The 27,579-nt window shown below is 37.7% G+C and overlaps 1 protein-coding gene across 2 annotated transcripts in view; it reads right to left on the bottom strand.

Annotated features, from left to right (window-relative positions):
- Positions 1-27,579, bottom strand: part of LOC127421995 (protein Atg16l2-like) — a 79,614-nt gene that overhangs the window by 14,464 nt on the left and 37,571 nt on the right. The window contains exons 12-16 of one of the 2 annotated variants that reach the window (XR_007894126.1): positions 27,384-27,455; positions 24,704-24,824; positions 17,390-17,495; positions 6,685-6,834; positions 4,217-4,259 (exon numbers count right to left, since the gene is read on the bottom strand). Coding sequence is in view for 1 of the 2 variants with exons in the window: in XM_051665290.1 (XP_051521250.1) it covers positions 4,217-4,264; positions 6,685-6,834; positions 17,390-17,495; positions 24,704-24,824; positions 27,384-27,455 (497 nt within the window). In the remaining variant the exon portion in view is untranslated. Of the gene's footprint in view, positions 1-4,216; positions 4,265-6,684; positions 6,835-17,389; positions 17,496-24,703; positions 24,825-27,383; positions 27,456-27,579 lie in introns of both variants that reach the window. The other variant, XM_051665290.1, reaches the window with a different exon arrangement.

A 27,579-nucleotide genomic window follows, 5' to 3' on the forward strand; every position in this document is an offset into this window, starting at 1 on the left:
CTTGCCATTATATTAAACACAGCTATTTGGTTCGTTAAATGAAGCTTAACGTTGTCTTTGTGTTTGTTTTTGAGTTGCCACAGTATGCAATAGACTGGCATGTCTTAAGGTCAATATTAGGTCAAAAATGGCAAAAAAGAAACAGCTTTCTCTAGAAACTCATCAGTCAATCATTGTTTTGAGGAATGAAGGCTATACAATGCTTGAAATTGCCAAAAAAAACTGAAGATTTCATACAAAGGTGTACACTACAGTCTTCAAAGTCAAAGGACAACTGACTTTAACAAGGACAGACAGAGATGTGGAAGGTCCAGATGTACAACTAAACAAGAAATAGACACCTCACATGTCCTCAGCTGACAGTTTCACTGAATTCTACCCGCTCAACACAAGTATCATGTACAACAGTAAAGAGAAGACTCAGGGGTGCAGGCCTTATGGGAAGAATTGCAAAGAAAAAGCCACTTTTGAAACAAAGACAAAAAGAAAAGGTTAGAGTGGGTAAAGAAACACAGACATTGGACAAAAGATAATTGGAAAAGAGTGTTATGGATCTTAACCCCATTGAGATTTTGTGGGATCAGCTAGACTGTAAGGTGCGTGAGAAGTGCCCGACAAGCCAGCCACATCTATGGCAAGTGCTACAGGAAGCGTGGGGTGAAATATCACCTGAGTATCTGGACAAACTGACAGCTAGAATGCCAAGGATCTGCAAAGCTGTCATTGCTGCACATGGAGGATTTTTTGATGAGAACTCTGTGAAGAATTTAAGAAGTTCGGAATTTTTTTTTCCAATTGTAATAGTAATTTTTCATGTTATTAATGTCCTGACTCTACATTGTGATCAGCTGAATACCACTTTGGTGAATAAAAGTACCAATTTCTTTCCATAAGAGCAAAATCTGTACATTATTCCAAACTTTTGGCAGTGTATGTTTTGTTCATCTTGACTCAAGGAATCAGAGGAAATTATTTATTTATTCTAGCCCTTATAGATAAGAAGTTATTAGCTAAAATGCAAAGCTCATTACAGCACCACATTTTCAGAATTTTCACTAAATTTGGTATACAGCCTAATTTTGGCAACCGGTAAGTTCACCGTAAATTTTTTAACGATCAGCCATTCGCAATGCAAGTTATTAGCTGCTGAAATTTGATTGGCTGCTGGCGGCCATTTTTGTTTTGTTGAATCGTTTTCGTAAAGATATGCTAGCACATTACCCAGAGATGATGCATGCCAATTTTCTATTTTTTTCACTCAAACGATTGCAGAGTTATAAGGAATTTTAGCTGTTTCGCTCCTTCGCAAAAGTACGTTTTTCAGAAAATTAAAAATGACAGAAAATATTTGTAGATAGAAATAAAATCGGAGATATTATGTTCGTTATGTTTTTGTTCGTCTTTATCCAAGGAATCAGATGAAAAAATAATTTTGATTCTAGCCCTTATGGTTGTGAAGATATTAGCCACAACATAAATGTGCTTAGTATAGCACCACCTAGAGTCGTATGGGGGTGTGTGTATGTGCCTGAGCAGTGGGGGGTATTTAAGACCATATTGCCAAGTTTGGTGTCTCAAGGACTTGGTTTTGGCTGCCCATACGCTTTTAGGGCAGAAAAAGAATAATAATAATAAATATAGCTGCAAGTGGCAATTGTCGGGGGCCAAGCACATATGGCGAAATTACCAAAATAATCAAATTTGACAGAAAAGATCCTGTGGATGCTGTGGACACAGCCGTTTTTGGTGTGACATTTCACCTGCTTTGAGCACAGTTGCAAAAATAGGATTTAAGTTATAGCGCCCTCTAGCATAAAAAATAAACGAAACTGACATGTTACCTCAGAGTGTTCTCTTGTCCATGTGTCCAATTTTTTGTTAAGTTTGAAAATTGCACTCACAAGATATAGGCTAATTAGTCATAGGCCACGGCCAAAACATATTTGCTTATATCTTTGGAACAATCCGACGCATCAGAATTCTTTTGACAAATTTTGTCAGGAGTGTCTGTAGATGATATATACCATGTTTCGTGAGAATCGGGCAAACGCCCTAGGATGAGTTTGAAAAAGTAGGTTTTTCGAATAAATTGAAATTGTAAAAAACTTTTCTTGTGGAAATGGTAATTCAAGTGACCATATGATTTGGGGGCACTGGTGGATTCAGAGAAGCTACAAAGTTTTCTTGTAGCCTATATGGTTCCGGAGTTATTAGCAAAAATTATTAATAATTAGCTAATTATAGTGCCACCGTGTGGCTGATTGTCACGAGAATTGATATGCAGCTTAGAGTTGACACCCTGCTTGTGTGTAGTAATTTCCATAACCCTCAGCCATTCCCAATATGAGTTATAAGGTGCTAAATTTTGATTGGCCATTGGCAGCCATTTTTGTTCATTTGTCAAATTGATTTTTTAAGAATATGTTAGCATTTAAACCAAAGAAGATGCATATTTAATTTTAACTTTGTCGCTCAAACTGCTGAAAAATTATGACAGTTTTTTAGTTGTAGTGCCCCCTAGAAGCAGAATTTACAAAACTTTGCTGACACCTTCTAAACATCCTGTTGACTATGTATACCGAGTTTGGTTACATTTGGAGTTTGCGTTGAGTAGATATTGATCAATTACTATTTAAATTAAACCGAAGGAATTTTATCATTAGTATCTTCAAAACGATTTAACGTATCAAAATTCTTTTGATAACTTTTTGTCAGGGGGGTCTGTAGATGATATATAACAAATTTCGTGCCAGTTGGACTAACGGTCTAGGAGGAGTTAAAAAAAGTAGGTTTTTCAAAAAATTCTAAATGCCGTATAGACGGAAATGAAAATTATTTTGTAGGGCTTGACTCAAGGAATCAGAGAAAAATTATTTTGATTCTAGCCCTTACAGTTGCAGAGATATGAGCCAAAATGTAAGTGTTTATTATAGCGCCACCTAGGGTCAGATGGGTGTGTATTTATGCGCCTGAGTAGTGGGGGGATTTGGGACCATCCTGCCAAGTTTGGTGTCTCCATGACTTACGGTCTCTGATGCACAGACATTTTTAGTGCAGAAAAAAATGAAGAAAGAAGAAGAAACCTTCGGTGCTTGGACCCCAAATAAGAAAATCAGTACGGATACAATAGGGTTCCAGCACCTTCAGTGCTTGGACCCCTAAAAAAACATGTTTAATATCAGAAATCCTGGTGAAGAACTACACTACCCATAATCCTGACGAGAGATCCACCAATCAGTGAACATGCTGTTAAATCTTGGCAAAAAAGCTCAGCAGATACTGCTCACTCCCCTTTAGCACTTTGAATAATGTAGTACAGTGCCTCCTTAAATCAAATCATATCAAACAAGTTATAGATTTGTATATGTTTGAATATTTTGCAATAAATAAATACAAAAATATAGTATTTTTTATGTAATCAAGAGTTTTCCATTCAACCATCGCTTTTGATACGAATACGTAATTCAAATAAGCCTCATAAAAGAAGACAGTCTTTTACCTCTGTCTTTTTCCCCTAATTTTCATACTTTCTTGCTCTGAATAAATTTGACCTTTCTTTAGTCAATTGACAAATTGTGTTTTCTTGTTGCCAGCATAAACCACATTACATTTAGTTATATTTAAGCTTTAAAAAATTAAAAAACTAATTGCCGATGGGGTAAGAAAAATAAACTTACATTTACAAGATACATTCTCTGAAAATAAATCTTCTTAATTTTCGAATTTTGCTTCTCAATTTATGTTTTAAGGATGTTTGGATATTTTTATTGGAAAAAAGACAAAAATTCTGATAATGACTTTTTTGTGTCTCGCCCAGTGTGAGCATTTGATAGAAAACCCCAAACAAGACGTGACATTTGCTGAAGCTCTGGAAAGCAAGCGTAACCAACAAAATCCATCTCGCCAACTGCCTTTACCCAGGGGGTCATAGCCTTTCCCCATTCATTACAGTTGCAGGATTGGATTTTCCATCTCCATGTAAGTCCACATGACCTCTTCAAAGACTGAGAGAAAAAAGTCAAGACTGCGAGATACGAAAGGGATGCTTTAGACACCAGGAGCGTTCAAGAGTACAGCGGTATGTTTCAGGGACTATAAGCATCACAATTAAGAGATAGCACGAAGATGTCCTATTACTACACAGACAGTGGTGAACAAATTTGATACTGATGGATGGTTAGTGACAGGTCGTAGAATCCTGTTTTATTTCACTCACCTGAAGATGGCCTTGGTGCTGTCACTTCCACATTTGAAGCCCTCTGCCCTGAAACAATACAAAGAGAAATTCTTAAGTGTTTTTCAGAATAAACAACAAAACTAAAAAGTATTTATATACACATATTTTTTAAGAGCTTCTGGCCATATTCTGTATGTATAAGTAGCTTTCTTGTAATTGCAGCTTTACTTGCTTTAAAACAGAGAGAAATGCTGAAATAAAAACATTCTGTTGTCTTTGTGGCAGCCACAGTTGTGGGATCCTTCACTAGAGAATTCAATATGCATGGTTAAAGTAACCAATTCATTTCTCAGTCTCTAGAGACAAAATAAACACATTCATCCATCCATCTATCTATCTATCTATCTATCTATCTATCTATCTATCTATCTATCTATCCATCCATCCATCCATCCATCCATCCATCCATCCATCCATCCATCTATCTATGGATACAAGCAGCATATAAGTGCAGCTCCTATCTACTTGATTTGGGAAAGACCAAAATCTCCAAAATAGTTGGTCAAGATTATGATCAAAGAACATATTTCAAATCAGCAGTAAAATCAATCTATCTATCTATCTATCTATCTATCTATGAATTTCTGTTTCCATATTTTTTTTTTAGTTTAATTGAACTCAACATTGTGCAAGATCTTTATATCTGCAGTGTCAATCTCATTTCATAAACTCAGCAAAAAAAGAAACTTCCCTTTTTCAGGACACTGTATTTTAAAGATAATTTTGTAAAAATCCAAATAACTTTACAGATCTTTATTGTAAAGGATTTAAACAATGTTTTCCATGCTTGTTCAATTAACCATAAACAATTAATGAACATGCACCTGTGGAACGGTTGTTAAGACACTAACAGCTTACAGACGGTAGGCAATTAAGGTCACAGTTATAAAAACTTCTAATGACTCTGAAAAACACCAAAAGAAAGATGCCCAGGGTCCCTGCTCATCTGCATGAACGTGCCTTAGGCATGCTGCATGGAGGCATGAGGACTGCAGATGTGGCCAGGGCAATAAATTGCAATGTCCATACTGTGAGACGCCTAAGACAGCGCTACAGGGAGACAGGAAGGACAGCTGATCGTCCTCGTAGTGGCAGACCACGTGTAACAACACCTGCACAGGATCGGTACATCCGAATGTCACACCTGCGGGACAGGTACAGGATGGCAACAACAACTGCCCAAGTTACACCAGGAATGCACAATCCCTCCATCAGTGCTCAGACTGTCCGCAATAGGCTGAGAGAGGCTGGACTGAGGGCTTGTAGGCCTGTTGTAAGGCAGGTCCTTACCAGACAACAATGTCGCCTATGGGCACAAACCCACCTTCCCTGGACCAGACAGGACTGGCAAAAAGTGCTCTTCACTGATGAGTCGCGGTTTTGTCTCACCAGGGGTGATGGTCGGACTCGTGTTTATCATCGAAGGAATGAGCATTACACCAAGGCATGTACTCTGGAGCAGGATCGATTTGGAGGTGGAGGGTTCATCACGGTCTGGTCCACCTCCTCCCTCATGTGGTACCCTTCCTACAGGCTCATCCTGACATGAACCTCCAGCATGACAATGCCATCAGCCATATTGCTCGTTCTGTGCATGATTTCCTGCAAGATGGGAATGTCAGTGCTCTGCCATGGCCAGCGAAGAGCCCGGATCTCAATCCCATTGAGCACATCTGGGACCTGTTGGATCGGAGGGTGAGGGCTAGGGCCATTCCCCCCAGAAATGTCCAGGAACTTGCAAGTGCCTTGGTGGAAGAGTGGGGTAACATCTCACAGCAAGAACTGGCAAATCTCTGTTACGAGTTTATTACGATATTACACATTGACTCCAAACAAAATCCCTTTCAAGGCAAGTCAGTCCACACTGTGGCCATCTTGGGAACACTCCTGGGCAGTTACTTTCTATGGATACAAGCAGCATATAAGTGCAGCTCCTATCTGCTTGAATTGGGAAAGACCAAAATCTCCAAAATGGTTGGTCAAGATTATGATCAAAGAACATATTTCAAATCAGCAGAAAAATCTGCCATCTATCTATCTATCCATCCATCCATCCATCTATCAAATACTGTGCTTCTTTAACTATTTTACAGCTGGTCCAGCTAATGCACATGCGTATTATCGAGTTAACTGACAGGTGATGTCTGTATCTATAAGATAATTGGCTCTTTTACCTGTAAGGCGAGACTTTCGGGCTAAATAGTCTCTGCTCCAAATGTTGTCGTTACTGAGATACAGCCCTTATGACAACTTCCCCAAGTAACAACTATCCCCGGTCTCCCCTAGATGCCTTTAGCAAGATTTAGGCCAGCAACTACAGAAATGATGAGTATGTATCTTAGAACCTACACATGATCCTATAATGAGCTATTTCAGTTGTGTCTGTGGTATGGAGTAGAAAAGGCACTGCCACCTGTAGCTAACCCTGTCTCAGGTGTGAGTTCTACCTGAAGGCCACCCTATCGTTGCTCTTTCTCAGGTCCACCAGCTGCAGGACGTCATCCCTGGAGCAGCTGAGCAGCTGCCTGTGGTTGGGGCAGAGGTCCAATGATGTCACCCTGCCCTGAAGAGGCACTTCTTGTGTGCACGTCGCTGACCTGTGGAATACAGACATGGATTAATTTACTAAATATCATTTTTAAAGCATATTTTTGTGTACTTCCTCATTAAAAAGTAAAGCTGGTATAAAATTAATCAATATTGCTTTTTTTAAGGAATAATCCACTCAAAAATAAAAAATTCTTTCATCATTTACTCACCCTCATGTTGGTCCAAACCCATATGAGTTTCTTTATTTCGTGGAACACAAAAGGAAATTTTAGGCAGTATGTTAGTCACAAGCACCATTCACTTTCAGTGCATCATATATGTGTTGGGGAGTAACTAACTAAAAGAAGCAACACATTTTTTAGTAGCGTGACATTAGTTCAGCCATTTTTCCAAAAGTTTAGCTTTTCCAGTAACAAGCTACACATTTCAATGAGTAGCTCTGTAGCATCACAAATGCTACTTGTCCCATTGTATTGCAAACGCAGCAATAGAGAGCTGGGAAATCCAAATCATTTAAGTGAATCAGAATTCATGTACATGAACTAGTTCACATAAATAATTCATTGACTCACTTTTATTTTCATGATTTTAAATTTAAAGAGGCCCGTGCAGCTGCTTTTTTTCACTATTCAATTTAGTTATATAGAATAAGATGTTTTCTAGATTATTAATGAATATAAAATGTACATTTACGCACATTTAAATGTTGTTTCCCTATTTGTTTAACCCTTATTAAAATTAACCATGTTTTTTTGGTGGAAACCATGGTTTTGCTATAGTAATATTGTAGTAACCATAGAGTAACCATGGTTTTACTATAGTAATATTGTAGTAATAATGACTGTAGTAACCATAGCTAATTTGGTGGTTACTATGATTTTGCAAAAAATAGCATGGTTAAACTATGGTTAACTTTCATATGGAAATGCCACCATAATTAAATATATAACTATCAGGTGATATTACTGCATTTTGCAATCAGAATGCAGAGTGAAATAATACAGTCTGATTGTTATATACTGTATCTGTATCTAAAAATATTTTCTTCTTTAAAGCTTCACTGTAGTTTGGCTAGTAGCTTAAAGTGTAGCTAACAATTTTTTAAAAGAGCAGTTTGACTAGTTTAACTACTTCAATTTATGAATAGCTTGTGTAGTTTTAAAGTAGCTTTCCCAACTATTTTTTATTTTTTTTCTCTCCATACAATGAAATTGAATGGTGACTGAAGCTGTCATTTTGACTAACACTTCCTTTTGTTTTTGATGTAAGAAAGAAAGTAATACAGGTTTGGGACAACAGGAGGGTGAGTAAATGCTGACAGAATTTTCATTTTGGGTGAACTATCCTTTTAACCCCTTTGCAAATTTTATTGATAGGAACAAAAGAGAAAATTACAGTGAAACGTTAAAAACATATAGTTCTGGTCCTGGATGCGGATTGTTTTATTCAAGATAAAGAACAGCTCTGACCTCTTCACTGAACTTCTATTTGTATCACGCCAAAGCACCCACAGCTGACAGTAATTCTTGTTGCCTAGCAACATTCTGTTTACTGTTTACTGCCAGGAACTATATTTTCTGGCAGAAGGATGGCATTTAATGATTAATGAACATTTGTGTCAATACAATTTTTATTATGTGGTGACATTGCTTCGCATCTTGCCTAACAACGCCCTTCAGCCGTGACTCTATTCACAGTATAGCATGGCCTCTCATACCTTATTGCTTAACTACAACATACAGGTTTAGAATGACATGTGGGTAAATAAACAGAATTTACATTTTTAGGTGAACCATTCCTTTAATGATTTTCAATGTAGAGAAAAGACTTTAAAAACAAAATCTTGTCTTGGAGCTGCTTCTGATAGTTATCAATATCAGTCAAAATTGCTATCTGGCCTCAAATTATTTTGTACTGTATATTAGGACAGATCCAATCAAAATCAACTTTCCCTGAAAGCCTGAAATCTGACAACAGCATCTCTCTGACGAGTCTTTAAGCAGATTGATGTCATGATGGTTTGTCTCATTACACACTGAGTGATGTACTTGTGAAGACAGGGGAGGCAACTGCAGAACTGCAGCCTTAAGGTCTTAGTCTGCCTTTCATATACTAACAAGTTATCATATGGACAAGGACAAGAGGGAAAGATTTGCAATCTCTAGGCATTCAATATGTATGACATGTGGCGTAACACTGAGTAAACCACAAAAGCCTTGTCTTTCTAAATCACAGAAATGAGAGGGCTTGAGTGTGTATAGCCTCTTAATGAGACACAGAATCTCGTAAAGCCCACATATTGCGTATGCATATTATACAAGGGATGTTTGGTGAACATGTACATCTTCGAAATTGCCACTGGAATATACTAACTCTTCTTCACTACAAGAATAAAAAATGGTCAAAGCAATGCATGGTGAAAAATACAAATGTCATAATATAGCACAAATCCCATTACAACAAGATTAGAAGAGAGACAATTATGTGGGCTGACGGTTGCTAGGAGACAAGCGAGCCGTCGACTCGGTGGCAGCTGAAAGCTGTGGTTGCTGGGAGTGAATGAGAGATGTCAAGGACTGAGCTGTGGTGTAAATAATGGCTCTTTTTTATATCTCCATGCCGTCATCTATATTGTCCATTTTGTGCTGAAAGGAGAATCACGCAAGCCTTGATGCTTTGTAGCCTACGAATGGCAAAACTTTGATGGACCAACATCCTTGGTGCTATTATTTCACTTCTGTTATCCAATCAGAGCAATCGAAACCCAGAGAGATGCTGAATAACAAGGGTTACACAACAAATTCACCATATTATTACAGAGCTGCTTCAGCCGTTAAGAGGTGATTTCCAAAGCAGCTTTATCTAAGAAAAAACTGACCAGCTCCTGTACGGCAAAAGAATTATGTAACACCATTAATATTTAGTAACGAATGATGAAAACTGTGGTTATGGTAACACTGTAATTAATCAAAGAAAACTGTTTGGTTTAAATAAGCCCTGTTTACCTTTGTTCAAGGTTTACGTTTTTAGTCATTTTGCAGATGCTTGTATCCAACAAAAATATCTGAGAGAAAAAAAAAGAAAAAAAAGAAGAAAAAAAATAAAGACTATCATATGGAGTCCTTAAGAGGACAGGGAGGTCATTTGTTTTTTCTAGTTATGTTTTGCGTTCCCTCACAAAAATTTTGAATTCCCTTGCAATACGTTTTCCAGTCCCTCGCTTTTATTTTGGGTTCCCTAGCAATAGCGTTATTCATTCCCTACTAAAATTAACACTATTTAATACAGTGTTTTACTACACTAACGGTAAGGGAACGAGACGCTGCTCCAGTTGCTGATGCTATGGGAATCTTCTCCAAGGAGTGGTGATCTCTACAGCCCTTTAAAATCACACCAATGAATTGGCAGATGGCCCTTGATGCTTCACCCCTGAAGCGTGTCACAGCGAGCATATAAACTGGAGCACGGCGCCATTTCATCAGGATTTTGACTGAAGGAAAGAGAGTGTTCTTGAACCCTTAACAGCGAGAAATCAGTAGTGCAGCAAGCGTATGCAGCATCTCGTTCCCACCTTTCAGGTAACCAGGGTTACAGACGTAATCATAACATTCCCTTTCAATTCCCTTCTACGCTGTGTCAGTTGTTGACGCTATGGGAATCCTATTCCATCACACCTTGCTACCAGTGGCGTATCCAGGACATTTTTACTGGGGTGGCCAAGATGGGGCACAGACCTAGTGTGGGGTGGCGATACCAGGAGAACCTTTATGAATGGCACATGATCAAAATGTGTAAATATCGCATTGCTTTGCTTCAACATCTACACATGTAGAATAAATGAATTCTTAAACTCATGTTAGCATTCACTGAATTGTTTGTATTCAATATCAGACTGTTGTTTTGACATTTGACAGTTTTCTATTCCTGTTCTATTTCAGCCTATTACAGTTTCTGGGAATCTCTGGTTATTTTAACATAACATCCATTTTTAAATCAGTAATTGTTTAGGAAAAGTCAGTTACACATTTTTAAGAGCTATTCTCATTGTAGAGAATTAATCTGCGTATAACATCAGGTATAGTGTATAATCATAAAAAGATAGAAGTACAGGTGATAACTGATTGAGGCGCAATTCAATCAATCATTCAATCAATTATTCATTCATTTATTAGCTATAACTGCACTGTCCAGCAGAAATATTGTTAAACTGGGTACAAATCAGTGTGTGAAATTGGCTATGAGGGCTTATAGGTGTCTGTCTGGAAACCCCAAAATTGCAGATTGAGCTCTGAATACAGTAAAAAACAAAACTCTATTTACAGTGTCTATTCAGGTTTATTTTCCACATGTTCTGATAGCTTCAATTACTTTGAATATTACAAAATAAAATAGTTAGTCAAATCATTTGCAGCATTTAAGTGCAATTTGCCCTGCCTCTGCATATTTAAAATGTCAAATAATAAAAACTTTGAAGATTTTATTGGTCTGACTGACCAATAATACACATAAAGAGCTCATAAATAACTCATGTAAAGATTTAAAGTACAGTCACAGCACAAACCCTTCCATTTCACACACAGGTTAGCCATATATATAACTTTAGCTATTGAACATATACATCTGTAAAACGCTTTACACATCTCTGTCATTAAATCAGAGAACATGGCATTTCATATTTCATGTCAATATAAAGATAACATGCTGAATGTGGTGTAGGGTCTAGCTTACTCTTTAACCTTGCTACTGTAACAATGAAATTTTTTTTTCACATTCACATGGAAATTCGGGATAAATTAAACGATAGATTAGATGAACATACCTCTCAAATAACAGCTTTCTTTTTGACCACAAATTGACGTCGTCAACTCATTGGAAGTTGGAGGTAGACGCTAGCTCGTGTCAGCTTCGTGCTTCTGACCGACCATTATACTCCAGACCTGGCACCCGCTGCCCGCGACCTGCGGCACCTGCCTGGCCACCCGCGGCCTGCCCCTCCCCCCACTGATCAAAGATCAGCTCACACAGCTTCAGTCCCACCACTACTATAATGGTCAGAAATATAAAACTGACCCTGGGTCAGTGTGGCTCTAAATCAACAAATGACCTGAGATGTCATCTTTGATTGACAGGCGTTTTTATTGGTTCTTCGTTCTTGTGTTGATGAACATGATGAACTACCAATCAGTTCTGGGGTGGCCACAGGGTGGCCAATGAGATTTCAGGGGTGGCCAAGGCCACTACAGGCCACCCCTAAAATCGCCACTGCTTGCTACTGATCAGCATGCACAAGCAATGCCTACTAGCTAGAAGGGTAGTAAAATGCATTGAAAGAATCTCCCCTTCATAATGACCAATAGGAAGGAAAAGAGAGATACAATTCTACAATTTAAGACAAACCGGTTAGTGAAGCACTGTGCAACTGTATCCATACACACCATGGTGGATAAAAAGGTTAGAGCGGTCCACGATCGACAAATTGACATAACGCTACGAGCCAACAGGGTAGTAGGACATTAAGCATTATTCTTCAAACTGGAAAGAGCCAAGAATGACATGGTCATGAGACCAATAGTCAGAATATAATGCACTAGCTATCAAGGTAGTGAACATTGAGAAATCAACCCTCCTTCGCAGTAATGACCTGGGAAGAGAGGGAAGAGACATCCAAGTTATAAAACCTGGAAAAAGTTTTATAATTTGAAGCCCAGCCTGCAGCCAGACAGATTTGCTCCAAGGTTACACCATTAGCCCAAGCCCATGAGGAGGTCATGCTCCTGGTAGACTGAGCCTTAACACGCATGGGGGACACTGCATGCCTTGCGAATCAGAAGTGAGCACAATAACGTCAATAAAACCCTGTGAGAACGTCTTTGTTTGGAGATGGCCAAACCTTTTAAACAGCCTCCAAAGCAGACTGTTTCTACACCTTATCCTATATGAACAGAGGAGGAGGGAAAGCTTGTAAGGTAACAGTGGCCAAAACATTGGACACATAACTCTTCCGAGGCTTGAGAACGGCTTTTGATAATCCCTGTCTAAATTCTAAGCAAGAGTCATTGACCGATAAGGCCTGAAGGTCCTCACTAAATTTGACTGAAGCCAAAGCTTGAAACAGTATAGTCTTTAGAGAGAGTACACACAAGCTTACTGTGTCAGATTACTCAAACAGGGAACCCATATTTAGTACAAGCACTAAATCCCAGACCGGGACAGTAGTGGGCGAGAGGGGCTCAACCGTCTCACTTCTCACAAAAACTTGATGACCAGGGAATGTTTGCCCACAGACAAATTACCCAAAAGTTTGTGGCCCAATGCTATAGCAGCAACATACACTTTGAGCATGGATGAAGTAAGTCCTCCATCCAAATGCTCCTGTAATAAGTGAAGTACAGTCCGCACAAACATGAACAAGTTTCCACAGCTCTGGCCGAGGATTCCGGGTCATGCCTCGTGCCTGCCGTGTCTCTGGGGAGGCAAACAGGTCCACCTGTGCTTCCCCAAATACCTCCCAAATCCTCAGAACAGTCTGAGGGTGAAGTCTCCATTCCCCCAATATGACATATAAGGTCTCCTATCTCTCGCACCAGAGGAGAAGCTGGCACACGAGGTTCAACACTGGGCAAGACCACACTCCCCCCTGGTGGTTTATGTACACCACAACTGCAGAGTTGTCTGTCCAGATCACGTGAAAGCCCTGCATGACTAACCGAAAAGCTTGGAGAGCTAAAAAGACTGCAAGCAGCTCCAGGCAATTTATGTGCCACGACACTCGTGCACCTGTTCAGCCTGGACGACCGTTGCACAGGGCTCTTCAGCCTGTGCTGGACGCGTCCATAGTGGCAACGCCTTTCTGATAAAATGCATTCATCCTTTATTCTTTTTTTTTTTTTGAGGCTCAAGCAAGAAACTTCAAGCAACTCAGTATCAGAGGCCGCTTTTTATGTTTAAGGTAAGTGTCTCGCCTACTGCAAGTGCGTACATGTCTCACTAATGAAAGCCCAGTGACAAAATATCCCTGACATAATCACCACCGCGGAACGTAAACGTAGTGTGAGCTCAGCCCAGGCAATGACAGCACTCATACTGGGCGAAGCCGCTTGATATGAAGCAGAAGAGCCATGCAAAGAGGCTGGGCTGAAGAGGCTGGGCCTGCGACAAATTCTCAAATCTAAGCGCTGTATTCACTGTCTTCATGCGCCTCCCTCATGCAGTTCCTCAGGAGCCGCAGAAGGAATATGGTGGGAGAGAAGGGGACTGACATCGTCCTTCAGAAGGAAGGAGAGCCGAAAGCGAAGCGTCTTGAGTTTCATGCACTCGCAGTGAATGCAATCAGTCTCACCAGCTTGGCCCAGGCATATTAAGCAGCAATTGTGACTGTCAGACAGAGGAATATAATGCTCATATAGAGAACATCTGTGAAATGGCATCTTTAAAAATACGTTTTTAAGCAAACAGCTCTTTTATGTGCTTTACAGACAATAAAACACAAAATAAAATAACAAGCAATAGCGTTTCAAATGAGTAAGATATATATAAAGTATATGCTGTTTGTCGGAGCACAACTGAGAAGTAGAAAATAATCCACTCGCTGTGAAGGTGTGCAATATCAACGATGAAGCAAGTATCTGCCATCTGCCAATAAATTTGTGTGATTTTAAAGGGCTTCAGAGATCGTCACTCCAGGGAGGAGTTTCTTATAACGTTAGCAACTGACGCAGCGTTGAAGTTACTGACTTGAAAGGTCACCGACTTTAATTCCCTTAATGTTAACAAATGGAACTTCATTGTAAAGTGTTATCAACACAAAATTACGACTTAATACTAAAAATACATAAAACACAAAAACACTAAGAATTTTGCTACCGTTCTGGAAAAGAAAAACCCTTAGGCAACTGATTTGAGAAAAAGTAATGCAAAATTAACTAATGCGTTACTTCCCATAAAACAGAAATGTAATTCAGGTTTTTTAGGAGTAACACAGTAATGTAACATGTTTCTATAACAGTAATGTTCTCAACAGCGGCATCGACTATAACACACAGCAAAAAATTATTTTCTTATTCATTATTTTGTTTTGTTTTCCAGTAGAAATATCTAAACGTCCTTAAAAGAAGGTAATGGTCAAGTTTATTGGTCAAATTCATTGGGTAAGTGAGCAACAACAGTGTGTTTAATTATTATTTTAGTTACTGTTTAGGAGTAATTACGTTACACCACATTTGCATTAGGGAGGGAACTTCTTTTTTAATAGTTTTGCGTTCCCTTGCTATAGTTTGTTTTCCCTCACAATTATTTCAGTTTCCCGCGCAATAGCTTTATTATGAAAATTAACCATGGTTTTACTATAGTAAAGTACTACATAGTTCAACTATGTTATTTATAGTAAAACCATAGTAAACACAAACTCTACCATGGTTTTACTAAAGTAATCATATTTTAACCATGGTATTTGTAGTAAAACCATAGTAATAATAAAGGAAATCCCAAACTGTGGTAATAAAATTCATAATCATTCTGCTAAAAAGCATTGTTACTAGAGTCATGGTTACTGCAGTTTCTACAATTGTAAAACCATTGTTAATTTTGGGCAGTGGCGTGTTTTTTTTTTTTTTTTTTTTTTTTGGTAGAATCCATAGTTTTAAAAACAATGGTACTTGCACTACAAACTAGCCATGGTAAATACATAATAAAACATAAAAAAATATATATATTTTTTGGCAGAATTATCATGATTTTATTACAAAGGTTTTAACCCTTTTCCTATGTTATTACTATGGTTTTACTACAAATATCATGGTTAAAATATGGTTACTGATTTTACTGCAAATGATACCATAGTTGAACTATGGTTAACAACATTAGTTAACTTAAACTAACAATAAACAATCCTTTTACAGCATTTATTAACCTTGGTTAATGTTCATTTCAACATATAGTAATACATGTTTCAAATCAAAAGTTGCTTATGTTAACATTAGTTAATACACTATGAACTAACATGAACTAACAATGAACAATTGTATGTGTATAACCTAGCATTACTTTTCATTGCATGCAGTGTCACACACAGTGATGTCTTTTTGAGAAAGGCAAAAAGAGTTTTTTTGTCAGCAAATAATGTTTTTGTTGTTGTTGTTGTTTGGTTTGTAGCTCTCATTATTCTCAATGGTGATTCACATTAGATTCTCATTACTATAGGACAGAAATATTTTTTACTTTATTAGATAAAAACCACTATTGTAATACAATGATTTTTTACATTTAAATCAGCATAACGGAAGTAGAACAAATGCTACCATGATGCATACATACTTAACAATTTAATTTATATAATTTGTTATTTTTATTTTTTGCATTACAGTAATGAGAAGGATATTTTTTGGCATTATGATAATGAAACTTGGTTGGGAAATGTGCATGAATATGACCCAGACATGACCTTGACAGGTTTCGTGTGATTCACACTTGACACAGAAAATCTTTAATTGAATCCAAAGCATCACAACATTTAGCCTTAAGATAAAATCGCATCTGGAAAGCAAATTCCATGCAAAGCAACATGAACGCCTTTGAGCGTCAACTGTCAACTTATATATAAGATGCTCTGCCTGTACGACTAAGTGTGTGGACCAACCTCACGCATTACCACCAAAGTGTTAACAAGCTGTCTCTCTCCAACAATGATACCACACACACCTGAGGCTACATTCTTTTAGGTTGTCACGTTAGCTGGAAATGTGGTGATGGGCACTGAGAACTGCCAATTCAAGCACTGCCAGCTGGGTTCATTATTCAGATTTAATTAGGCCAATTACACTCAAGTCAGTCCTGGAACCCATGGGATTGGACATTTGAAGTGAATAGCGCTATATCAATTAAGACTTTTATAGTATGATGTAAAATTTTCATGATTTAAAATTTTCTTGACATTTGCCAATATTGTTTATATGCATAGTCAAACAGGTATTCTTTTTGATATTCTCTCGATTATTGTTTTACTCCTAATAAAAGTAAATTATTAGCTTTGTTTATGTTTTTTTGTAAAGTCATGTTAACTATATATGTAGTTGAAGTCAGAAGTTTACATACACTTAATACATTTAAACTCAGTTTTTCACAATTCCTGACAATCATAGAAAACATTTCCTGTATTAGGTCAGTAAGGAGCACAACTTTTTTTTAAGAATGTGAAATGTCAGAATAATAGTAGAGAGAATTATATATTTTTATGTTAGATATTTATACATTGGATATTCGACTGGGCATGTGATACGGGCTAAGATGTCCCGGCTAATACAGGATAGTTGGCAACCCTAACTCCAAACAAACACAATAAATTCAAAATATTACTAATTTAATCTCGTAATGCTAAGACTTTATTCTCAAAACTTTTTGTCTTTACTTTGGTAAAACGCCTACTATTAGATTATTCTCAAAACATTATGATTGTATTCTCAAAACCTTTTTTGAAGATTTTTTTTTCTGAAAACAGGCCAAGCGTCTATTAAGACATTTTTTTATGTTGTCACAAAGAGGTGTAGGCAGTTATAATTATCACTTATATATTTAATTAAGGTGGTGCTTTAATTACCCTGTTCTTACCTGCTGTCAAAAAAACGTATTTTTCTGTCATAATGGCCACTGATGATTAGGTACTCAGAGCACACCACATCACTGCAGTAAGACAAAACCTCAATGGTTTGTATGCCTGGATGAAGTAGAGAGAGGATTAATTAGATAGTACAGATACAGTAGTAGCGGTCAATGGTGGCTGACATCTAACGTAGAAAAAGAACTCATGATTAGGGTTTTAGGACAAGATCCATGTTTTGTCAACTTCCGCAACCGAATTACTTTCGGTTCTATTAATGGTTTTTGAATGAGCATTTGTCCTATAAAATAATAAAATACTCTGACAGAGTTTCTACCTTTATTAAGCAGCGCTGCAACTTAATCTATAGCACAAAACATTCCGTATGACAAATGTAGCCCGATTCCTAAACAAACTGGTTATTGAACTCAAACTGACTCACTTATTGAACCATTTATTACATGTTATTAACTCGTTAATTACACATTTTAAGTTATGTTGTAATAAGTGGTATTTCACTACAAAATACCATATATCTATCTACCTGTCTACCTGTCTATCTATCTATCTATCTATATATATCTATATCTATCTATCTAATGTGTCTGCCCGGAGTCATTGCACTGATGCACACTTCACAACACACACGCTGATTTCAGAATTGCGTACTACCATACTACTCTAGTACTATGGGTTGTATGCAATTCCGAACTCAGCGACACACAACAGTGCTTCTGTGTCAGTGATGAGCGCAATTTTGATCAACAAAACCAGCCCAGATGTGACTTGTGATAGAAATCAAGTATTTTTCAGCCTATGTAAGGCACATATTAATTACCACAGAAGCACGGCAAGTCTTAACTATCACCAAAACGCAGAATGAGACATTTTTGTCTGCAAGCATAGAGTTCAAAGCAGCGTTTGACGCTGGCATTGACACTCTGACACAAATCTTGAACACAGCTTCATGATTGCTGTAGGAAAGCAGATAGCCACAGTCTACTGGCAGATTAATATTGTGGAAGATGTGAGTTTAAGAGCTTTATTGCCCACTGCAATGAATATGCAACCTATGGGGAGACTAGTTCTTTCAATTAGTCAAACTCCCACTTAGTCTTTGGGAAATGTTTAATGTTACTTGAATTGGTGCTATTTTAGTGTATTTCTTTCTTTATATTGTGGAAGGCTTTGTCTGTAAAATGTTAATAAAGCATTATATTGTTACATATTATTTTGTTTTCTTTCCTAAGATGGAAATGAATACATTTTGACAGGAAAATAATTATATATGGTGTCAAATGTCAGCATTTTCAAAATTTGAAATTAATCGCGATTAACTACAAAAACTTATGCGATTAATTACTGATAGCACTAATATATATATATAATTGAAGTCAGAAGTTTACATACACCTTAGCCAAATACATTTAAATTCAGTTTTTCACAATTCCTGACAATAGCAGAAAACATTCCCTGTCTTAGGTCAGTTAGGAGCACTACTTTATTTTAAGAATGTGAAATGTCAGAATAATAGTAGAGAGAATTATTTTTTCAGCTTTTATTTCTTTCATCATATTCCCAGTGGGTCAGAAGCTCACAAACACTTTGTTAGTATTTGGTATCATTGCATTTATATTGTTTAACTTGGGTCAAATGTTTTGGGTAGCCTTCCACAAGCTTCTCACAATAAGTTGCTGAAATTTTGGCCCATTCCTCCAGACAGAACTGGTGTAACTGAGTCAGTTTTTTTAGGCCTCCTTGCTCGCACACGCGTTTTCAGTTCTGCCCACATATTTTCAGACTGAGGTCAGGGCTTTATGGTGGCCACTCCAATACCTTGACTTTGATGTCCTTAAGCCATTTTGCCACAGCTTTGGAGGTATGCTTGTGGTCATTGTCCATTTGGAAGACCCATTTGTGACCGAGCTTTAACTTCCTGGCTGAGATGTTGCTTCGATATATCCACATAATTTTCCTTCCTCATGATGTCATCTATTTTGTGAAGCGCACCAGTCCCTCCTGCAGCAAAACTCCAGTGTTGTAGTACTTGAGATCGGTCTTGGTCTCGAGACCACTTTTTGAAGGTCTCGGTCTCATCTCGGAATCGACCGCAGTTTTACAAAGAGGACTCAGGATTTTGTTTCAAGACCGGTCAAGACCACAACTGCGGGGATATCACTAAATTGCCTGCGCATTGTCTGATTTATTTGTTAACATCATTCCTGTGATTGGATGCAAGCAATAACTTGACTCATTTCTAATTTGCAATTTTTGTTACTGTTAACAGCTGTCACCCCTCCCCGCCCCCCTTCACACGCACTCCAAGAAAGTGAATGCGGGAGACAGGAGAAGAAACTGTGGCTGTCTGAGAGATGTCAACCAAATCTTCTGTAATACAATTTGGCTACCTAAACCAGTGTTTCCCAACCACTGTGCCCACTAGTGTGCTGTGAAAGATTGTCAGGCGTGCCATGGAAAATTATCAAATTCCTCAAAATAAATAAATACATTTTTTTCCCAGTATTTTAGTGAAGGCATAGAGATGGTAGAAGAGTTTTAAAGTTGCCAATTTAGTATATTTTCCATTACAAAGTATTTTATGCAACCAGTTTAAATATTTTGTCCATCATAACATTATTGTTCTAGCAAACTCTAGTCCGCTGTCAAACACAACTCTTCGCATGCCCACAAAATGATGCTTCATCAGCACACTTGTAGTAAAAATATTCAGTCAGTGAACCGAATTAATGAATAGAATACAACAGGTGTATTGTTTTACTCAAAGACTAAAAGCTGTTTATTTGTGCACAGCATAGAGTTACAGATGTTATGAACAGATGTGGTTTACTCGTCACGTTTCTCTCATGAAAAATAAAAAGAATATGAGAAACTGTTACATACGACTACTAACAGCAAATTCTCCTGTTTTAAACAAGTCCAAAAACACTGTGATACGGTGTGTAGTTCATGAGGTACTGTAATCTTAACGGAGCTCGTCTGACATCTGAACCGGTGAATGGAGGCCGGGTGGATGCTATCGGGTCCTAGTGCCTGCCGGATCCAACATCTGTCAGTGTGACTTGTGTTTTTTCTCTCTATCAACAACGTGAATTTGACCCGGTGCGTCTTATAGTCAAAAGTGCGACTTTATTTCTGGAAAATACAGTAAATAAATAAATGTTTTTGCAACAAATAAAAATGTATTTGCTGTGCCGTTGCAAGAATTAATTTGCAAGAACAAATCTACAAATTAGCGCTGTTGGCATCTGTGACCTCATTATACAGTGTATAAGAGCCTATGATACTTGCGTTTTTTGTATAGCCGAATTTCAGTTCACGCTACTAAGACAGACAGAAAACACTGACATGTTCTTGAAAAGGAAAACTATCAACAATGGTTATGTGGGATAGTGGTGTGCCATGGGATTTTTTAATTGTAAAAAGTGTGCTGTGGCAGAAAAAAGGTTGAGAAACACTGACCTAATCCACAAAGAGTTCATCTGCAAAAAAGAGTCCAAAAGAAAACACACAGCAGTATGTAAATTTTGCACTGCAATGCTTACTGAGATGGCTGGGACCACATCAAACTTTTATCAGCACTTAGACAGGAAGCATAAAGAAAGGTAAGCTAAGTGTAAGTGATGCTAGCAAAGCTAGCTAGCTAACGTTAGCAATCTGCCTCTTGCTGCATTCCATTCAACCTGGAAAGTTACTATATTGTTTAAGAAAAGACAGAGAAAAGTGAAGACTTGAGTATTGAATAATTGTTTGATATATTCTTTACTTAATGACTCTTCTAGGGGAAGAGTCATCCAGAAAACCTGATGCGATGCTTGCACAAAAGTTTATTGTTTTAGGTGGATGGTAAAACTTGGAAAAGAAGTGTTGAATAAAGATGGTTAAGCTGATTTCATCTTAGTGTTTGTTTGTATTTGTTTGCTCATAGAAAACAAAGGAAAATTCACACACATAAAATTCACCTCAAGAATGCCTTTTGATTATTTTATCAAGACATTTCTCATGGTACACTGATACACACACACACTATCACACATATATATATATATATATATATATATATATATGGTAATAAAAGAGGTGAATGAAGAGGAATCTTCATTAGTTTTCTGTGGGTGTTTTTATGAGAATGTGGATCTTTCAGATCAATTTGAGGAGTGCCTATGGTTTGCATGTTCCACATTTTATCGTAAGTGTGTCATGTGGGACTTGCACTGGTCTGATCTTTGTCTCGACTTGGTCTCAACCCCTCAAAGTCTTGGTCTTGTCTCAGTCTCGATACATTCTGGTCTTGGTCTTGACTTAATCTCTGTTTAGGTGGTCTTGACTACAAAACTGCAAAACACCCCCACAACATGATGCTGCCACTCCCATGCTTCATGGTTGGGATGGTGTTCTTCGGCTTGCAAGCCTCACCCTTTTTCGTCCAAACATAACGATGGTCATTATGGCCAAACAGCTCCATTTTTGTTTCATCAAACCAGATGATATTTCTCCAAAAAGTATTATCTATGTGCACTTGCAAACTGTAGTCTGGCTTTTTTATGCTGATTTTGGAGCAGTGGCTTCTTCCTTGCTGAGCAGCCTTTCAGGTTATGTCGATATAGGACTCGTTTTACTGTGGATATAGATACTTGTCTACCTGTTTCCTCGAGCATCTTCATAAGGTCCTTTGCTGTTGTTCTGGGATTGATTTGCACTTTTTGCACCAAACTATGTTCATCTTTAGGAGACAGAATGCGTCTCCTTCCTGATCAATATGATGGCTGCGTGGTCCCATGGTGTTTATACTTGCGTACTATTGTTTGTACAGATGAACATGGTACCTTCAGGTGTTTGGAAATTGCTCCCAAGGATGAACCAGAATTTTTTTCTGAGGGTAATTTCTTTTGATTTTTCCCATGATGTCAAGCAAAGACGCACTGAGTTTGAAAGTAGGCCTTAAAATACATACACCTCCAATTCAGTACACCTCCTATCAGAAGCTAATTGTCTAAAGGCTTGACATTATTTTCTGGAATTTTCCATGCTGCTTAAAGGCACAGTTAACTTAGTACATGTAAACTTCTGACCCACTGGAATTGTGATATACAGTAGTCAATTAAAAGTGAAACAATCTGCCTGTAAACAATTGTTGGAAAAATTACTCATGTCATATACAAAGTAGATGTCCTAAATGACTTGCCAAAACTATAGTTTGCTAATATTAAATCTGTGGAGTGGTTAAAAAATGAGTTTTAATGACTTCAAACTAAGTGTATGTAAACTTTTGACTTCAACTATATATATATATATATATATATATATATATATATATATATATATATATATATATATATATATATATATATATACATATATGGTATTGTGTGGTTAAATACTACAGGTGCATCTCAATAAATTAGAATGTCGTGGAAAAGTTCATTTATTTCAGTAATTCAACTCAAATTGTGAAACTCGTGTATTAAATAAATTCAATGCACACAGACTGAAGTAGTTTAAGTCTTTGGTTCTTTTAATTGTGATGATTTTGGCTCACATTTAACAAAAACCCACCAATTCACTATCTCAAAAAATTAGAATATTTTGACATGCCAATCAGCTAATCAACTCAAAACACCTGCAAAGGTTTCCTGAGCCTTCAAAATGGTCTCTCAGTTTGGTTCACTAGGCTACACAATCATGGGGAAGACTGCTGATCTGACAGTTGTCCAGAAGACAATCATTGACACCCTTCACAAGGAGGGTAAGCCACAAACATTCATTGCCAAAGAAGCTGGCTGTTCACAGAGTGCTGTATCCAAGCATGTTAACAGAAAGTTGAGTGGAAGGAAAAAGTGTTGAAGAAAAAGATGCACAACCAACCGAGAGAACCGCAGCCTTATGATTGTCCAGCAAAATCGATTCAAGATTTTGGGTGAACTTCACAAGGAATGGACTGAGGCTGGGGTCAAGGCATCAAGAGCCACCACACACAGACATGTCAAGGAATTTGGCTACAGTATTCCTCTTGTTAAGCCACTACTGAACCACAGACAACGTCAGAGGCGTCTTACCTGGGCTAAGGAGAAGAAGAACTGGACTGTTGCCCAGTGTTCCAAAGTCCTCTTTTCAGATGAGAGCAAGTTTTGTATTTCATTTGTAAACCAAGGTCCTAGAGTCTGGAGGAAGGGTGGAGAAGCTCATAGCCCAAGTTGCTTGAAGTCTAGTGTTAAGTTTCCACAGTCTGTGATGATTTGGGGTGCAATGTCATCTGCTGGTGTTGGTCCATTGTGTTTTTTGAAAAGCAAAGTCACTGCACCCGTTTACCAAGAAATTTTGGAGTACTTCATGCTTCCTTCTGCTGACCAGCTTTTTAAAGATGCTGATTTCATTTTCCAGCAGGATTTGGCACCTGCCCACACTGCCAAAAGCACCAAAAGTTGGTTAAATGACCATGGTGTTGGTGTGCTTGACTGGCCAGCAAACTCAGACCTGAACCCCATAGAGAATCTATGGGGTATTGTCAAGAGGAAAATGAGAAACAAGAGACCAAAAAATGCAGGTGAGCTGAAGGCCACTGTCAAAGAAACCTGGGCTTCCATACCACCACAGCAGTGCCACAAACTGATCACCTCCATGCCATGCCGAATTGAGGCAGTAATTAAAGCAAAAGGAGCCCCTACCAAGTATTGAGTACATATACAGTAAATGAACATAATTTCCAGAAGGCCAACCATTCACTAAAAATGTTTTTTTTATTGGTCTTATGATGTATTCTAATTTTTTGAGATAGTGAATTGGTGGGTTTTTGTTAAATATGAGCCAAAATCATCACAATTAAAAGAACCAAAGACTTAAACTACTTCAGTCTGTGTGCATTGAATTTATTTAATACACGAGTTTCACAATTTGAGTTGAATTACTGAAATAAATGAACTTTTCCACGACATTCTAATTTATTGAGATGCACCTGTATATATATATATATATATATATATATATATATATATATATATATATATATATATATATATATATATATATATGGTATTGTGTGGTGAAATACCACCTCAAATTACACACACACACAAACACGCATTTTAATTATAATTTGCATTTAATTCTAAAGAGCCGGAATCTTTAAAAGGAATCTGAACTTGAACTAAAATTGTTACATTCCTTATAATTCCTATCCCTACTCATGACCAATAATATGTTCAGAAAATGAACAAAATGACACCACATATGCGCTAATGTATTGTGTAATTCTATACAGACACATGCTAACTGTTAAAAAAATGCATGCAATTGTTTTTTGTACGCACATGCTGCTCGTTGAAGGTCCCATATCTTTACAGTCCGGTCTGCACTGCCCGTGACCACCTGTCTCTGACTGTACTTAAACCTGGCTGCTGTCACTTTACGAGAATGGCCAGTCAATGTAACCTATAAAGACAATAAACATACTTATTTAAGAGAGGGAAAAAAGGTGAATCTCATGAAACCTGTCAAGAACATGTCTGGGTCATATTTCAGCCCAAAGTAAAAAAAAAAAAAAACAATTAAAAAAAAGGAAATAAGCAATTATATAATATATCAAGAAATTATATAAAGATATCCGGATATATTATGGTAATGAAAATTTGAAGGGAAATGTGCTTTATTGTCATGAAAATAATGTCACAATGCAAAAAAAAAACTTAATCCCAAAACTTCATTTTTTAAATTTATTATTATTTATTTATTTTATTTATCTGGATACTAGGAAAATATGTGTGTGTCCTAGAAGTAAATGCTGTTTCCTGCTGTTTGATTAAGATAGTAGACATGAGTGTGTTTATGACAATTTCATAAAGGTCCTTTATATGTCTTGGCAGGTCACAGTACTCAACGAAAGCTTACGTGATAAAAGATGACACCTGGATAGAAATGTGTTCCAACCATAAAATACTATTATTGTCATGTCTTTCCCAGTTGTGTTTTGCTTTTTATCTTTATATGGATGCAGACAAATTTTCAGACAATTTATATATAACATATGCATCATTCCGGTAATGCATTACCTTTTGAACTCTTTTGTACCTTTTGAAATTACTTTTAATTTAATAAAGTATTTATATAGAAGGGGCAGACTTTAACAAATAAGCTCTGGTCAAGCTTAGGAAATTCGACTTTGTTAATTGCCTAGTGACTTATTACTTTACTATTCTTTCGTAGCATCACAGCCATCAATCATGAGAAAGACTGTAATTCTTCTTCAAAGAGAAAACCTATCTACTAAGAGTTAATTCTGACACTAAATGACATGGACTAACTAAAAGACAAAACACTGCCATTTTTTAATACATTTTTAATTTCAGAAGTTGGACTTGACATAAATGGCAACATCCACTCAAAACAAAGTACCAGCATGCTTTAAAATTCACCCCATGATAGATTATCTTAGATGATAGATTCTTTGAACTTGTTATCTGTTAGCCAATCAGCTCACTCACATGTGATATGTCAAGCCAATAGGCTCACATGAGGCCCTTTCTCATTGGCAGTCCTAAAGCCCATTGTAGGTACTTTCCCCCGGGACTAGTACTTTTCGTCGCTTTCGCACCTAAGGAACTATAGTTCCTCGGAGCCGCTTTTGGGGGATTTTTAGCTCCTACACTGGAGTAGGTCCATTGGGGGCATATAGGGACTGTTGGAGACTGTGGGAGGTGCTGCAGCCTGTGATTGGTCAAAAACCTATGATGCACAATGCACTGAGAAATGAGAGGAGTCCACAGCCACCATTGTAAACAATTAGCTGCTAGGATGCTACTCAGACGATTTTACAATTCCCTTCACAGTAATAAAATAAAACCAACAAAGTATACAAAGAGGATCACCCGTTTCACATATATGTGTGTGTGTAACTACAGTTTGAGTTTTCATTGCATCTGTACTGTTTGTACTTTCACCCAAGTAGGCCAAGGCACACTTGGAGATTTAGTTCATTAGCATTATGCCATTCGGCCAGTGTCCAAGGCACACCTAGCTAGCACACACCTGGTGCACATGGCTCTTCGGCGCTGCAGCAGTACACAAGTCTTAGTGGTAGATCTGCTTGTTTTGGGGGTTGTGTTTTATGTTTTGTGTTATGCTTTTGTGCAGCTTACCTGATTTGTTGGGGGATTTATGTCTAATTCTGCAGCACCATGTCATACATGATTGATGCAGCATGTTTTGTGTTTTTCTAACTGTGCAGCAGTTTCGCTCACATGTGATATGTCAAGCCAATTGGGTCACTTGATATAAGCTGAAAGGTCCTTTGACATATAATCGGGTAGTCAAGCAATTTGCATGCTCTGTCTTTGCCTAACATATAAATTTGCTCAGTTTGCAAGGTTGCAGTGCACTGCAAGAGTTTTTTTCAGAAACCCTCCCCAGCTCCAACTGTCTAGATTGGCTACATGGGGATTGCATTTATGTCTAATTTTACAGCACCATGCTATACATGCTTGATTCAGCATGTCTTGTGTTTTTCTAATTGTGCAGCAGTAGCAGCATGTCGACATGCTTTACTCAGTTTGTCTGTGTATGTTCTAACAGTAACAGCAGCAGCAGCAGCAGAAGCATCGTAGCAGATCTAGTTGGCCAAGACCAATATCCTATAAATATGTCATACCCACATTAACAAGCTAAAACTTTCTGAGAGTTGTCATGACTGAATCCAATGTATCCAATATATTAAAACATATATGATGGGGGCATTAAAATGTATCGCAAAGTAGAAATAACCCATATTTGGTCTGTTTATCTTAAAAATAATGTGACATACTAATTCTGTCCCATAAAACTCTCCCATGTTTCACTGTCATGTAGAACAACACCTTGAAATGTAAGGAGGCACAGCAGCAAACATCTTTCACATGGCTCGCTCTAGTCTGTCTCATCAGATGATGCTCTGCTGTAATTCAAAGTGACAAGCCAGCACATGGGAGGTTACGGTGGGTGAGAGTAAAGCTCCATTACCTTGGGAACGCTGTCCTCTAGCCTCCAAAATAGAGCTGACTTGTCATATGACGCAGCTAAAATCCGAGTGCCCTGATGGAAAAGCACAATGACACAACCCACAATGCATTAGAGGAGTGACCACAACAAAATCAACTCAACAGCCTTACAGGAACAATCTCCTTTTATTACTATTAAAGACCCTTCGAAGGCAGAG

This window comes from Myxocyprinus asiaticus, chromosome 31, assembly GCF_019703515.2.
Source record: "Myxocyprinus asiaticus isolate MX2 ecotype Aquarium Trade chromosome 31, UBuf_Myxa_2, whole genome shotgun sequence".
NCBI classification, from domain to species: domain Eukaryota; kingdom Metazoa; phylum Chordata; class Actinopteri; order Cypriniformes; family Catostomidae; genus Myxocyprinus; species Myxocyprinus asiaticus.